The 13,887-nt window shown below is 46.3% G+C and overlaps 1 protein-coding gene across 24 annotated transcripts in view; it reads left to right on the forward strand.

Moving 5' to 3' along the window:
• The window catches only part of CACNA1D (calcium voltage-gated channel subunit alpha1 D), a 477,528-nt gene that overhangs the window by 87,568 nt on the left and 376,073 nt on the right, over window positions 1-13,887 (forward strand). For 16 of the 24 annotated variants that reach the window (XM_054694641.1, XM_054694644.1, XM_054694649.1 and 13 more), the window contains exons 2-3: window positions 7,826-8,135; window positions 11,749-11,854. In XM_054694641.1, the coding sequence (XP_054550616.1) occupies window positions 7,826-8,135; window positions 11,749-11,854 (416 nt within the window). Of the gene's footprint in view, window positions 1-5,489; window positions 5,901-7,825; window positions 8,136-11,748; window positions 11,855-13,887 lie in introns of those variants that run through there. The other 8 variants (XM_054694663.1, XM_054694665.1, XM_054694653.1 and 5 more) reach the window with 1 other exon arrangement.

Raw genomic sequence — 13,887 nt, forward strand, 5'->3', positions numbered from 1 at the left:
CACAATCTCGGTCATGCACTCACAATATAAAACAAGTTTACTTAAGAATTTTCTTAATTAAGCAGTAAAAAATTAATAGTTTTATGAAAGCTCACCCCTGAGTAGATGTCTTTCTGCTATTCTGGGTCACAGATTGAGACACATGCATAAACATTTCTGATACACACAACAATTATCCCACTTGTGTGTGATGGTTAGATGTGTGAAGCTGGAATGGGTGGTTATTGTTGGTTTTTTTCTATGGAATACCAGTCTTACTGACAAACTATGGCTATTCAGATGTAAGTATTTCACAGATATTTTCTTGAAAATGAAGTGAGCCAGTCATCTCAAAGAAAAAACTTGACAGTATTTGTGCCAATTATAAAATATGCGCTTTCATGTGAAAATTAGTATTTTGAAAAACTTCTGTCTACCACTGAGAGTTTGACAGCTTCCCAATACTTAAAAAGACTTTCCGATGAGGATGGTGGTGATAAACTCAGTGAGTGTGGTTTCTTGATCTTGTATAATAAAATGTGTCAACATTTGGAAACTCTGTGAACCACTTTTTCCAAAAGACCAATGCATAATGTTACTGAATCATGCCTGGTTAAAAGATCCATTAGAAGTGCTGTGTAGACTGATAGATTTTAACATAACAGAGTTTGAGAGGTTTCACTGATATGGTTACAAATTCCACATTTTAACCTTTAAAAGTTGTTTTAGTGTCATTGCAAAGAAGAATATCTGTAATTATTTGAAAATGCTATTAAAATAATTCTCCCTTTTCTAATCACAATCTGTATAAGGCTGGATAGTCTTCATATACTTTAATCCAAACATTCTGTCACTACAGATTGGATGTTGAAGAAGATATGAAAATCTAGCTGTGTTGTTTCCAGCCAGCCAGTAAAGGATGTAAGTGTAAATGTAAAATGATGACACCCTTCTTGCTACTTTGTTTTGGAAAGCATAGTTACTTTTGATAAAGAAATTATGTGAACATATAAGGAATTTAACTTAAAGTGAATTATAAATGATTTTTAAGCTGTTCAGTTTTAATTCTGAGAGGGATAAAAAAGATATACATAGCAAAAGACTCTTTGAGGTTTATCAAGGAGTGTAAAGGGGTCCTGAGACCAAAAAATTTAAGAAATGTTGGCCTACAGGACAACGCGCAGACAAGTGAGCCAGATATAAGGACTTTCCACTATCTCACTCCATCCTGCCTTTGCAACCTCACTCATTACCACTATTTTCAAAGTACCCGCCGGTTCCAGCCTAACCACCTACTTCCTGATTTCTGTATTTTTGGACTTCTCTGCCTGACTTTCTGCATGTAATTCCTTTACCTGGAGCAAATGTTCCCATATCCTTCATCTACCTGATGGTGACAAGTGGGTCAGAACTATTTTAGCACAAGGGCCTGAGGATGGAGAGACTCATTCCAATCCAAGTTCAGTTTGTACATTATTCTGCAGATATCTTCCTTAATTAGAATTCCTGGAGTGCAAAGGACTCAATTCCCATCCTTCCACCCCCTCCCCCATTTATTCTTTTTACTGTCTAGGGGCTAGGTGTCCTGTCATCACTTTATGGGATTTTTGTAAATATTATTTGACAATTTCTAGTGATATCTGTGGGCTTTTATGATCCTGTGCAGATTAATCATTTAGTGCCTGCTGTGAGCCTAGCACTTGGCATTGGGGCAGGGGGTGAAGGATATGATTCTTGCATAAAGACCTGCACTGTGGAGAGACAGCATTTATAGCCAAGAAGCAATCAAACAAGATACAAGAATGCAAGGAATAATCAGGTGCTGGAGGCCTTTAGGGATGGAGAGGTAGAGGTGGAGGAGGTTGTGGGGAAGACTGGGGCACAGATATGTCCAAAGTGGCTGGAAAAGAGAAAGCTTCTGGGAGGAGGGAAGATCTGGATGTGGAGTTGTCAAGTAGGGAGGGTTTATGTAGAGGTCAGTGAGGCAGGATTTCAGGTCATTGAGTAAATGTGAGCTGAGACAGAGTCAGAAATGAGCACAGCGTGTTCATCACCTAATAAGGAGTCTGCTGACTACAGTGAAGGTGAATGGTCCGAAATGATAAGGTTGAAGGTTTAGATTGGACATGGAAGGAAGGAGGGAAGTGAGGGAAATGACAAGGTATTTTTGAGCACAAGATGGACTATTTGTGGAAGGAGGACTGGAGATGGGGCATCTAGTTAATGATCCAGGGCTATGAGATGGTGAGGTTCTGGACTGGGGTATCAGGAAGGTTTTTTTTTTTAATGAAAACATTCAAGTAACTACATCAAGAATGCTGGTTCAATGCTTTTAAATGGGAGTATTATATATATAAAGGCTGGGGATGGAGAACCCCATTGTGATGTACTGGTGACGCCATGGAGTCTTACCACATGTGCCTGATTTAGAGCTGAAATCTTTTATTGTAGCCTTTAATCATGTTTTATTGCCCCAGTCACTAAATAATTGTGTGGTTTTGGGCAAATTACTTAATTCCTTGATATCTTGATTTTGTCATCTACAAAATGAGGGTAGTAATAGTATCTGTCTCAAAAGCTTGTTATCAGTTAATACATGTGCCTGGCACGTAGGAAACCTTTAAAAAATATTAGCTATTATGATTTGTTTATTCAGTAATTCACATTATGATGGAGAACATAAATATTTTAATTACACAATGGGCCAAGTCATTCAGAGCTGTGCTGAATCAAGGCCCTCAAAAGATGCTTGCTGGAGATACTGCAAAGATGGGGCTCATTCAAAAGTTGGGATGGAGAAAAGGCAAAATATTCTAATTGCATAAAGTCATTAAGAACTAAAGTGTAAAACCTAGGTATCTGAGTTGTAGTTTAATCATGTCACTTCTCAACTTAAAACACCTCCACTAGTTCCCACTGCAGGGAGGATCAATCTGGTCTTCTTAGCAAGCCAGCAAACCTTCCCCTGGCTTTGGTTGGCTGTCCCAGCCTCCTCCCTCCCCTAGCCCAGGCGGCCTGTACCTCCACCACACTGCATCCCTGCTTATTTTCAAATACATTTTGTTCTGCCCTTCCCATTATTCTTCCTCCAAAAGCTCATTCCACGTACCCCATTCCTGCTAATAAAATTAGTAACCTGTTTTTAATAGGCTTAAAAAAAGTTTTAGGTTTACAAAAATTACAGAGAAAGTACAGAATTACCATATACTCCCTTCCCCAACAGTTTCTCGTATTGTTAACGTCTTGCATTAGTCTGGCACATTTGTTACAACTGATGAACCAATATTGATCCATTATTATTAACTGAAGTCCATAGTTACATTAGGGTTCACTCCATGGTGTCTGACAAGTGCATAATATCCCATCTCCATCATCACATGATCATACAAAATAGCTTTACTGTCCCAAAATTGCCCTGTGCGCTAGCCATTCTATCCCCCCTTTTCTTTCTTTCCCCATGTTTTTAAGAATTAGTTAAGATGCTGTCTCTGCTGTAAACAAACATTTGATGACTCCAGTTGCAATGCATGTCTTTGATGTGCACATAGGACTGAATGCCCATGAAAGCTGCTGTGTTCTGTGTGGTATTAGAGATGTGCACAAACTTGTGTTCCTTTGCTAGGCTGTATGTCCTGGAAGGAGAGGCTATGCCACTGACAGTCCCAACACCTCCTCACCTAACCCTGTTCTTAATAGGGGCTGCATGAACTAAAACTGAATTGTAAACAAATATTAGGGTGGAATTTTACAGGCTAGGGTCTCAAGAGGCGAGGCTGGAGACCAGAGTTATGAAAGTGACATATATTGGCAAATTTTATACGTGCTTTAGGGCTCAGAGATCCCAGGATGGGTAAGTTCTTTGAAGGGAACTATGTTCTCTCAGATCAGATTTGGGCTCAGAAGCAGCTTGTGTGGGGTGGTCCACACCAACTTTCTATTTAAAATAGGCCACAGGGTTCTTCTCCTGCCTTTCCTCCCTCCCAAAACAAACAAAAAAAGGGACAGGTGCCTGTTATTTCCTTCTTCCAGTCCCCCTTGGAAAGGTTCCTGGAGTCTTCTGTTTGGTCCCCACTTGATCTCCCCAGGTGACCCCCAACAATTGAGACCACCCCGTGAACTTTCTTTGCCCAAAGAGCACCTTTCCATGAACGCTTTCATTTTCTTAACTCACACTGAGTTTTTTGCTTTATTTTTGCTTTAACGACACTATTCTCAAACGCTGTAGGAACATGTAGGTCGGGACAAAAGCAAATAAATCGAATCTTGTGCGATAACAAAGCAGACGTCCTTCCCCAGCAGTGAGTCTAACCAAATGAAAAACATCAGTCACCTCCAGACACAGCATGTCCCCTCTAGACAGGAGCGGCCGCGTGCACACCCCCAGCCCCACTACAGGACAAGAGGCGACCCGACCTCAAACTCCTCTCAGTTCCACGGAGGCAGCGGTGCTGCCGCACGACCTAGTCCTTGGAGCTACACGAGAGGTTTGAAAGATCTTGGCTTTTACTTCCCAGTGCCAGCCTGCAAACACACGTGGGGAGGGGGGCGCGGAGAAGGTCTCCCCACACCCCCATCTTAGGGCACCCGGAGGCTCTGGGGCGGAGCGGGGACGTCCCGTTAGCCATCAAGGTGTGTTACCTGGGGCGGTGAGTGCTCTCCGCGGAGACCGGCTCCTCCGTCAGCCCCGTGACCTGAAGGCCGGCGGGGGCGGGGGCGGGGGGCGGCGGGGCTCCGGCGGGCTGGGCGCGCCAGGCAGAGCCCCGCGACGCGCGAGCGCCGCCCGCCCGCACCTGTGTTCCCAGGGGGCGGGGCCTCCTCCAGGTGTGCGGAGGGGGAGGACCGCGCCGCGGGCTCCGCGGGCCGCGAGAGGCAGGGCGTCCCCTCCCCCGCCCCGCAGACATGCGGGGGCCAGAGCCGTTCGCGGGCACCCGGCGTCCGCGGGATCCGCAGGCCCCGCCCGCCGGCCTCGGGGGGTAGGGGGCGAGCCCGCTGCGGCGCCGAGGGGGTTAAGCGGGCGGCCCGCGGCCGGAGCGCGCTTAACCCTTTGGCGCCCGCGGGTCGGCCAAGCCACGCCGGGGTGGCGGCACCCCGAGTCCCACGCGGCGGCCACCCCGACCGCGCGCGGTGCGGGGGAGCGCGGGCCGGGCCGCGGGGCGCGGGGCGCGGGGGCCCGGGGCGGCCCGGCGGGCGGGCGGGCGGCGGGCGGCGGGCGGGCGGGGGGGAGGGGACGGCGGCGGCGGGCGCGCAGCGTCGCCAGGGCGAAGCCGGCGTGCGGCGCGGCGCGGCGGGCGCGGAGCGAGCGAGCAGCGAGCGCCTCCGTCCCGGATGTGAGCTCCGGCTGCCCGCGGTCCCGAGCCAGCGGCGGCGCGGGCGGCGGCGCGGGCGGCGGGCGGCGGGCGGCGGGCGGCGGCGGGCACCCGGCTCCCGGCTCCCGGCTCCCGGCACCGCACCGCGGCGGGCGGCGGGCGGGCATGGGGGGCGCGCGGGGCGGCCCCGGCGGCCGGGCCGGCATCGCCGCGGCGTCCCTCCGCTAGGGGAGGAGACCCAGCCAGTTCTCCTTTGCAGCAAAAAATTACCTGTATATATTGCTAAGATAATATATACATCTGCTCTTATTTTTAAAAAAAGTTTATTTTGCTCCATTTTTGAAAAGGGAGCGTGGGTGGAGAGCGGTTTTTATAAATTATTCTTGTTTTCTGTTATCTGTCCTCGCCCTCCCCACCCCCTGCTGAAGCGAGGATCAGGGCAGGGGCCGCAGCTCCCACCTACCGGTAACCCCCTCACCCGCTCCTCCCCCGCCCCGACGCCCAGCCCCGTGCCCCGCACACAGTAGGCGCTCAATAAATGTTCGTGGATGATGATGATGATGATGATGAAAAAAATGCAGCATCAACGGCAGCAGCAAGCGGACCACGCGAACGGTGAGCAGCCGGAGCCTGGGCACCCTCCGCCAAATCGAATCCTTGTCATGGTCCTCCTCTTCCCACCCCCTCTTCCTTCTCGCCCCTCCCGTCTCGGATGCGCGGGGTGGGCTGAGGGGGTTGGAGAGGATGCTCCCAGCTCGGTGTCAGCTACACGCAGAGGGGAGATGCGTGACTGCCACTCCGTTCTCCCCTTCAGGCCTTGAATGTCAGAGTTAATTCTGCATTTGTGGGGTGGGGGCGGCCGAGGAGTCTGTGGAGTGCGGTGCCGCCCGAGGGGTGGCGGGCGGAGGTGATTCGGGTTCAGTGTCCTCGGGCTCAACTTTCCTCCGGCGCTTCCGAGCTACGGAAGGGTGGCTGTTGGTCTTCTCCCGAGCCCCCTCGCCAGCCTCCTTTCTCCTTCCCCTCCTTCCTCGCCCCCTGGTAGTCTCAGAATAAGGTCTTTGGTGGCATCGGGAAAATTCTAGATTTCACCTTTCCCGCCGGTGGGTGAAGCACACCCCTCCCCTGGAGAGGGAGGCCGGGTCTAGGACCTGCCGGCAAGGGGGTCGGGTGGCCGTGCTTATTCCCTCTCCCTGCGCAGGCTGTGCACACGTCGGTAACCTAGCAATGCCCGGGGAGCCGCTCCCGCTGTGGCGCTCCCCTCCCCACCCTGGCCCGGGCACCACGTGCAGTTACCACGCCGGCTGGGCTGGCTGGAGGGAGGCAGGAGTAGCACCTGGCAAGTCCTCCTGCCTCCTCTTTGGAGGTCGAAGGCACCCTCTGCATCCTGGTGGGCTCCTTGCCTTCCAGGGTTAGCATTCCCCAAGGAAAGGCTTGGCAGGACTCCTCTTCAGCTTGGAGCTGTCTGCTGCCTGCCCTCTTAGCCACGCCTCAGGCTGCTGGGCAGGTAGACCTGTGCTTGCCGTTGACTCTCCTTTATTCTTAGGGAGAATTGGTTTTGCAAGTGTCCATCCTTCTATCTCTGCCACTTCTCCTACTTTGGCTTCTATCTCAGTAAGGAGTTTGTGACCCATGGCAGGCAGGTGCTGGGGAGATGTGCTTGGGTGGTGACCTGACCCAAAGACAGATGGGTCTTTGCACATAGCCTCCTTGGAGTTATGCCGTGTGTACACCTGGGTACCAGTCTACACTAGCATGATTGCTACTTAGGCCTTGAAGGGCGCCTGGCACAATCCAGTCTGGCTATCCTAGGTGTAGGGGTGCAGAGTGCCTGCTTCATCTGTCTCTCTGAATGCTGTCTTGGCTGCTGTGGCTGCAATTTAAAATGCAAAAAAGCCCTAAAGATGTTTTCTGTTTTCGGAAGCCTGTGGAGGAAATGAGTCCCAAGCATCATGAATTTTCATTTGCAGGAAGTGTCAGTGCATAATCTAGGTATTTGTTATGGGGCTTTTGGTATTGCCCTGATGCCAGTGGGGGGATTTTTTTTTTCCATGCTGGAAAAAAAAGATTTTGTGGCTGTGGAAAGATATTGGAGTAACACCCTGAAAATGATTAAGACTATTGAATTATTGGCACTGCCTCTGTGTGTGTGTGTGTGTGTGTGTGTGTGTGTGTGTGATGGAGGTAGTTGTTTTGCAGGAAAGCTGTTGTACATGTCTGTTAACTCACTAGAGATACATGGGTTTTAAAAGTCAGAAAAGATGTGGAATGAAAATGTGAATGACCTCTGTCAGAAGAAATACACTGAAAGAGTCCTTGGGAGATGAGACTCCCTTGAAGACACCGTCATGTTGGGTGCCACGCTGGAATGGTTCAAAAAATAAGACATGAGGGTCAAAGTGGAAACATGGGGATCATTTCTTCCAGTTATTGATGGGAAATAACCTTGGTTTTTTCCAATACGGGATTTTCTTTTCTTTCTTTCTTTCTTTCTTTCTTTCTTTCTTTCTTTTTAAAATTTTTCCTTTTCTCCTTCTTCCCAGAGGCAAACTATGCAAGAGGCACCAGACTCCCTCTTTCTTGTGAAGGACCAACTTCTCAGCCGAATAGCTCCAAGCAAACTGTCCTGTCTTGGCAAGCTGCAATCGATGCCGCTAGACAGGCCAAGGCTGCCCAAACTATGAGCACCTCCGCACCGCCACCTGTAGGATCTCTCTCCCAAAGAAAACGTCAGCAATACGCCAAGAGCAAAAAACAGGGTAACTCGTCCAACAGCCGACCTGCCCGCGCCCTTTTCTGTTTATCACTCAATAACCCCATCCGAAGAGCCTGCATTAGTATAGTGGAATGGAAGTATCCTTTTTTTGGGGGGGAGGGATGTCTTTCTCATTTTCTCTTTTACCATCTGTCCTTTAAAAAGATTTGCTTTCTGAAATGGCACTTAGAAAGCGGCAGCAGTCTGGAATGTGAGCAACAGAAGAAGCTGTATGTAAAGGGTTTCATTGTGTTTACCTCCTATTTTTTCAGGGTGCAGAGGGGTGGCTCTGTGGGTATACTGAGCCTGCTGCTGTGTGTGTGTGTGTGTGTGTGTGTGTGTGTATGTGTGTGTGTATGTTGGTAAGGGTGTGGCAGTGACAGTCTGAAACTTCAAAGTGATAGATAACTAAAATGTGAAGTCCTTTGACACTAGATGGTTAGTTTGAAATCTGCCATTATTTTGGGCAGTGGTGTGCACTGAGCCTATGCAGATAAGGTATGGTGGTTTTTTAAAAAATGGCTTTTTGAGTCTGTCTAGAAGTAAATACATTTTTGACCTTTAGTAGAATCTTCTCATTCTGGTGTCTGGAATTTGCTTCCTAAGCCCCAATTAGTGCTGAGGTGGCTTCTACCTCTGACATTTGGTGATTTTAATTGTTCAGGTAGCTACAAATATGAACACTTGCTTCATAGGGAGGGAGCAATTTGTTCATCAATGCTATGACTTCCTGGAATTTCCTTTTGACCATTTCAAAAAAGGACATTTGAAACGTGAGCAGGAGGCAGCGTGTGGAGGCAGCGGTTTGCAGGGCCTCTTCTTCCTGAGGCCTCATGAGCTAGAGAACAGCCCTGTCAGTGGAGGAATTTGCAGTTGCTGCCTTTGTAAAAAAATTCTGTCTGTGTCCTTGGATTGGAGTTCCATTTCTGGGTGTCTCCTTTGTATTTTTAAAACTGAACTCCACGCATCCCCGGATGGTTGCAGAAGTAGGGTTCTGTGCCTGTTCACCCCTTTCCTCACCCCTTGAGGCCAGACCCCAGACACTGCCACCCTTTGGAAAAGGTTGGCTGAGGTCTTCTGAGCAAGCTGCTTTCTAATTAGTTGGATGATTCACTGGTCTGGGTAAAATAAAGCATTTCCTTTTCCCAGAAGCAGATTTGGGGCTGGCAGGGGCTTTAGAGCAGTTCCTACTCCTAGGAAGGTGTGTGAATATAGGGATTCCCCTCCATGCCCTGGGGGATAGAAGGACCCTGCAGAAAAGGGAGGATGTTGGCAACAGGTTCCAATGCGGGGCAGAGACCCCTTATCATTTGAGTACCCAGTTAGGCAGATGTTTGTGTGCCCTCCGTCTTAGCTGGCTGTTTTCTCTGCTCATAGACACGAGTTAAAATGAGGTAACTGTCTAGAAAGGTTTTGGAGAGAACAGCCAAATGCAAGGGTAGGATTGGAGGGGTTTTCGTGTGCTTTTCTTTTTAGAACAGATGTCTCTTCTCTAGAGGGAGTTGTGGTGTCTCTCACCTAGCTGAGGTTGTGTGGCTGTGTTTTCTCTCTGAGCTCTTTTCTACCCTGAGGATAGGAGGGAGCCAGGTAAGTAGGGGCACCTCCCTGGCATCTCTGGAGTCAGTGGCAGTGCTTGCTCTCAGCCAGAAAGCTCTCCTCAGGTTGGCTTGATGAGACACTGAGTAAGCAGAGACCTCTCAGTGGGGTCATTAATTTCATGTGGAGTGAGGTGGGAGGTCTGGTGCTGTTTCTCTTTGTGCACAGTAATTTGTATATAGCAATTGATGTATACTGAGAGAATTCCTGGATCATGCTGCCGACTCCCCTAACTGCATTGCCAGATACATGTGCACAGGCTGCCGGTACTGGCAGAAGCCTGCCCACAGTGGGACAGTTTCTTTTTTTCAAATGACAGTTTCCTTCTAGTTCAGGGAGCAGATTGTAGAAATCCGCCTAAAGCTGGCTGCACCAGGCCCTGTCAGCACTGGGAGAAAGAGAATCTGGTCTTGTCTGACAGGCAAGGCAGAGGATCCTGCACTTGCTTGGGGGCATGGGGAGTGTGCACCTTATCAGAAGGAAGCTTTAGATCAGGGCCACCTATTTCTGTGTTGCTCAGTTCTGCTTATCTTGTAGAACTCTTGTGGCAGTGAGAGAGTAGTTACCAATGCTGGAGATTGAAACTGGATCACTGTAGAGGAAAAATACACCTTGGTTTGGTTTTCCTGAACAGTGTTGGTTCTTTTGAGGTTTGCTGGTTTATCACTTAGGTATTAATAAATTAAAAAGGAAGAATGGTGGTGTGGAGGGGATGGGAGAGATAGTAAAATTTCATTAGGAACTGCTAACAGGGAAAAATGAAAAGGAGTGTTTGAAAAATTTTTAACATGGATGGCCTTAAAGCGGGACCCTTGAACAAAAGATTTTGTAATCCTGGGTAAGTGAAAAGAATAAATATGAATGAAAGCTAACTGGCCTTAAAAGCAAGCCCATCAAAATTAGTCGGGGAATAAAGTTAGTGTCCTTAAGGCAGTGAGCACCAGAGCTCTTCAAGGGGATGCATTTTCCTGAAACTCCAGAGGGTATCTCAGGAGGGCTGAGGGGCCTTTGTTTCCTTCAGCATCTTTAGATTTCCCAGAAGGATGTCAGGATGAGTGGCCAAATGTCTGTTCCACCCTGAAACCCTTAGTACTTCGAGGTATTTAGTTTCCTGGTGGCCTTGCCTTTTGTAAGTGAGTGTATGGGAGAAACACAGTTGTAAATTCAAGCCCGGGAATCAGATTAGGTTGGTGCTCATGAAACCTTACATTTGGAAAGGCTGAAAGCCCAAAGAAGAAAAACAGTCATTTTGGCAGATGTCAAATTTTGTGTTGCCAGTTTTGACAATGTCTTTTAATAACACCAGAATGTTTAAGCAAGTATCTGTTGGAGGCTGTGTCTTCTACACAGACCCCCGAGATTTAGATTTGTTAAAATTGTACTTTGCAAGTGTCTGGTGCTGATTTCTTAGAGCTTTCTATTTAATTTGTTTATAAATTGAATGCAGTAACCACATTATAGACTGAGCTTCAGTCCAGCTCTAATCTGAAACAGTGATAACCATTGATGTCTCTGGTACAGAATGCAGAGGAGGGAGCTAAACGCTGGCTCTTTTATTTTAGCATCTGAGGTCTTGGAATATGCCACAGGACAGTCACAGGTGGAATGGAGACAGTCCTGGGGACTTGGCCTGCCTCCATTCATTCTGAAACCAGGTGATTGAGACTCACCCAGCCAAGAGGGTTTCCCAAGAAAATGGCTGTAACACATGGAAGTGAGGATTTGTGGAAGAGATTTTGGCTCACGATGGCTATCGCAGGCAGGAATTTAGCTTTCTAAGGTCCTTGTTGCTTTCAAAACTACAAGAGGCAGAAACCTGGTTCACACAGTGCCCTAATTGGATGTACTTTCAGGTTTTAATATAAAATGTACAGTGGAAGGATGAGTGTAATGTGATCCTTGCAACAGTAGAAAAGGACATGGAGAGGTCATTTGATAGGAAGATCTACTGATGATTACTTCTGCAAACCTAGAAGTTCTAACAGTCTGTTGACAAAGAATTGATGTCTGTAATTTTTGTTTTAAAAGTGATTCAAAAGTGGTGTGATTGGGAGTGTGATGAGAGAGATGATTTTTGTTTGCATAACACATATGTACCTTAACAAAATTTTTCAGACCATTTGACATATTTATATTATTGGCTATTTTTGCCAATTGTGTGGCCTTAGCTATTTACATCCCATTCCCTGAAGATGATTCTAATTCAACAAATCATAACTTGGTAAGTGTCCTCGGAGTTCTTGCTTGTCCTGATGTGTGGTTATCCTTTGCTTCTATACTTGAACTGGCAGTTGGCTTTCTGGGTGGTTGAAGTTTACAGCTATGCATGTGATGTTTCCTGGAGCTTTGCAACAGTGTGGGTTGGGTTTTTTTTTTTTTTTTTGACCTGTATTTTCAAATTTATAATGAATGAAAGTGTTTGAAGTCATGAATTTTGTATAAATAGATGTGGAACTCTTTATGGAAGAGGTTTGTAGCAGATTTAAAAATAACCTTTCTCTCCACATAGGCTTTTGTTGTCTACCATTCTTTTCCTGATAATATCAGCTTTTTGTTTGTTTTAAACCCAGTGTCATGGGGGAGTGGTAGGTACTTTGGTCATTTTTTTCTGGTAAGTAGAAAATTGTCAAAGACTTTGTATACAAATGATTAGTCCTTAGAGAAGAGAATACAACAAAACTAATAAATTTACATGGAGCATAATTTGGAGAAGAATATAGCACAGCACTGAAGTTTCTACTCCTGTGAGATGTACCAAGATACGATGATCCTATGGTTAGATAAATTGGGATCCTTCCATATACTTTATTGCCCTATTAAAGATTTATAGCACATGTTAGCTTAGCAAAAGCTCCAGGAGGGTCTGTAGTTAAAAAACCAGTTTCTATTTGCTTAATGCAGCTTGTCCCTAAAAGTAATTGGTCATGGATTCTTTAAACATATTTTTGGCAGAACACATTACGAAACCAGAGTTTCATGGAACTTCCTTTGGGAAAGGTTGATATTGTTTAAAAAAACAAGACTAAGGAGCATGTTGGGGCTAGGAGCTTGTCCTACCTGACTGTCAATTAGTATTTGGGGGCGTTTCCCATACTCTTTCTGCATTGCCACTCACTCATCTGTCAGTTAAGGGGCTCAGAAGAGAAGATCACAGGGATTGTTTTTACCTCTGACATTCTGTAATCTTTCTTGATGATTCAGAAGCCATTTCAGGATCTTTTGGTGCTTAGCATCCTTCTTGCAAGGATCAGCCTTTTATAATTGGAGACCATGCCGGATGGCAGGTGAGGGACCAGAGCTGAGTAACAGGAAAGTATTATTTTACTTTCCTATCTTTTAGCTAGCTTCACTTGCCTTTGGTTTCTCTTTTTGAAGGTGTATTTTAGTAGGGCTGGATGTTTATTAGGTGAGTGTTGTAAAGACAAAACTCTGTGTGTGTGTGTGTGTGTGTGTGTGTGTGTGTGTTGTGGGGGTGGGAGCTCTAATGGGTTTAGAAGATACTGAAATTATGCTCTTGTGATTTTGACCATAATGGTTTATGTACAGGATTTCATGTTACATTTAAAATGTTGTGGCATATTTCAGATGTAGCAGCATGTCTATTCATATTTAGGCCTTTCTAGTCTGATGTCTACAGAATTTAAGAAATATTTGGCTATTGCTACTGCAAACACAACTATAAATGGGAATTGGAATAGACTACACCTATCAACACTCTCTGGTTGTATAAATTCATTTATTCTTTATGAGGGATGATTTATGTAAGTTTGGATATTTTAAATAGTTTCTGATTTGGTTGTAGACATGTGAGGTTAAATGATCATTTAAAGGAAAAGCAGAAGTAGTGAAAAGCCCCCCTTCAGTGGGGGTAGATTATCATAGTCTAGGCCACAGATGGTGTCAGCATTGTTACCAAATTTAACAATGTGGATGGTGACCCAGTTTGTTGCTTTTTGTACTCAAGAGAGCATGATTAAATAAAGTTAGAAAATAAATACCTTTCAGAAAGGCAGATTAATTCATATCAATGGAATAATTAATGTAGCTGCATGTGTAAGCCAATTAATATTCTGATTTTTCCCAGGGAAATTCAGGGCAGCTCTATAAGTGCTGTTCGGCCATTTGGCTTTCTCAGCTACTAAGTGGGAGAGTGAAGTATGAGAATAAAAAATCTTTCTTCTTCCCCTTGGCAACACCTCCCCAGTGATCCTTTCTTGACAATTCTTAAACAGCAGCTTTTTTTTTTTTCTTTTT

This window comes from Talpa occidentalis, unplaced genomic scaffold (assembly GCF_014898055.3).
Source record: "Talpa occidentalis isolate TD23 unplaced genomic scaffold, MPIMG_talOcc4v2.1 talOcc4.10, whole genome shotgun sequence".
Taxonomy (NCBI): Eukaryota; Metazoa; Chordata; class Mammalia; order Eulipotyphla; family Talpidae; genus Talpa; species Talpa occidentalis.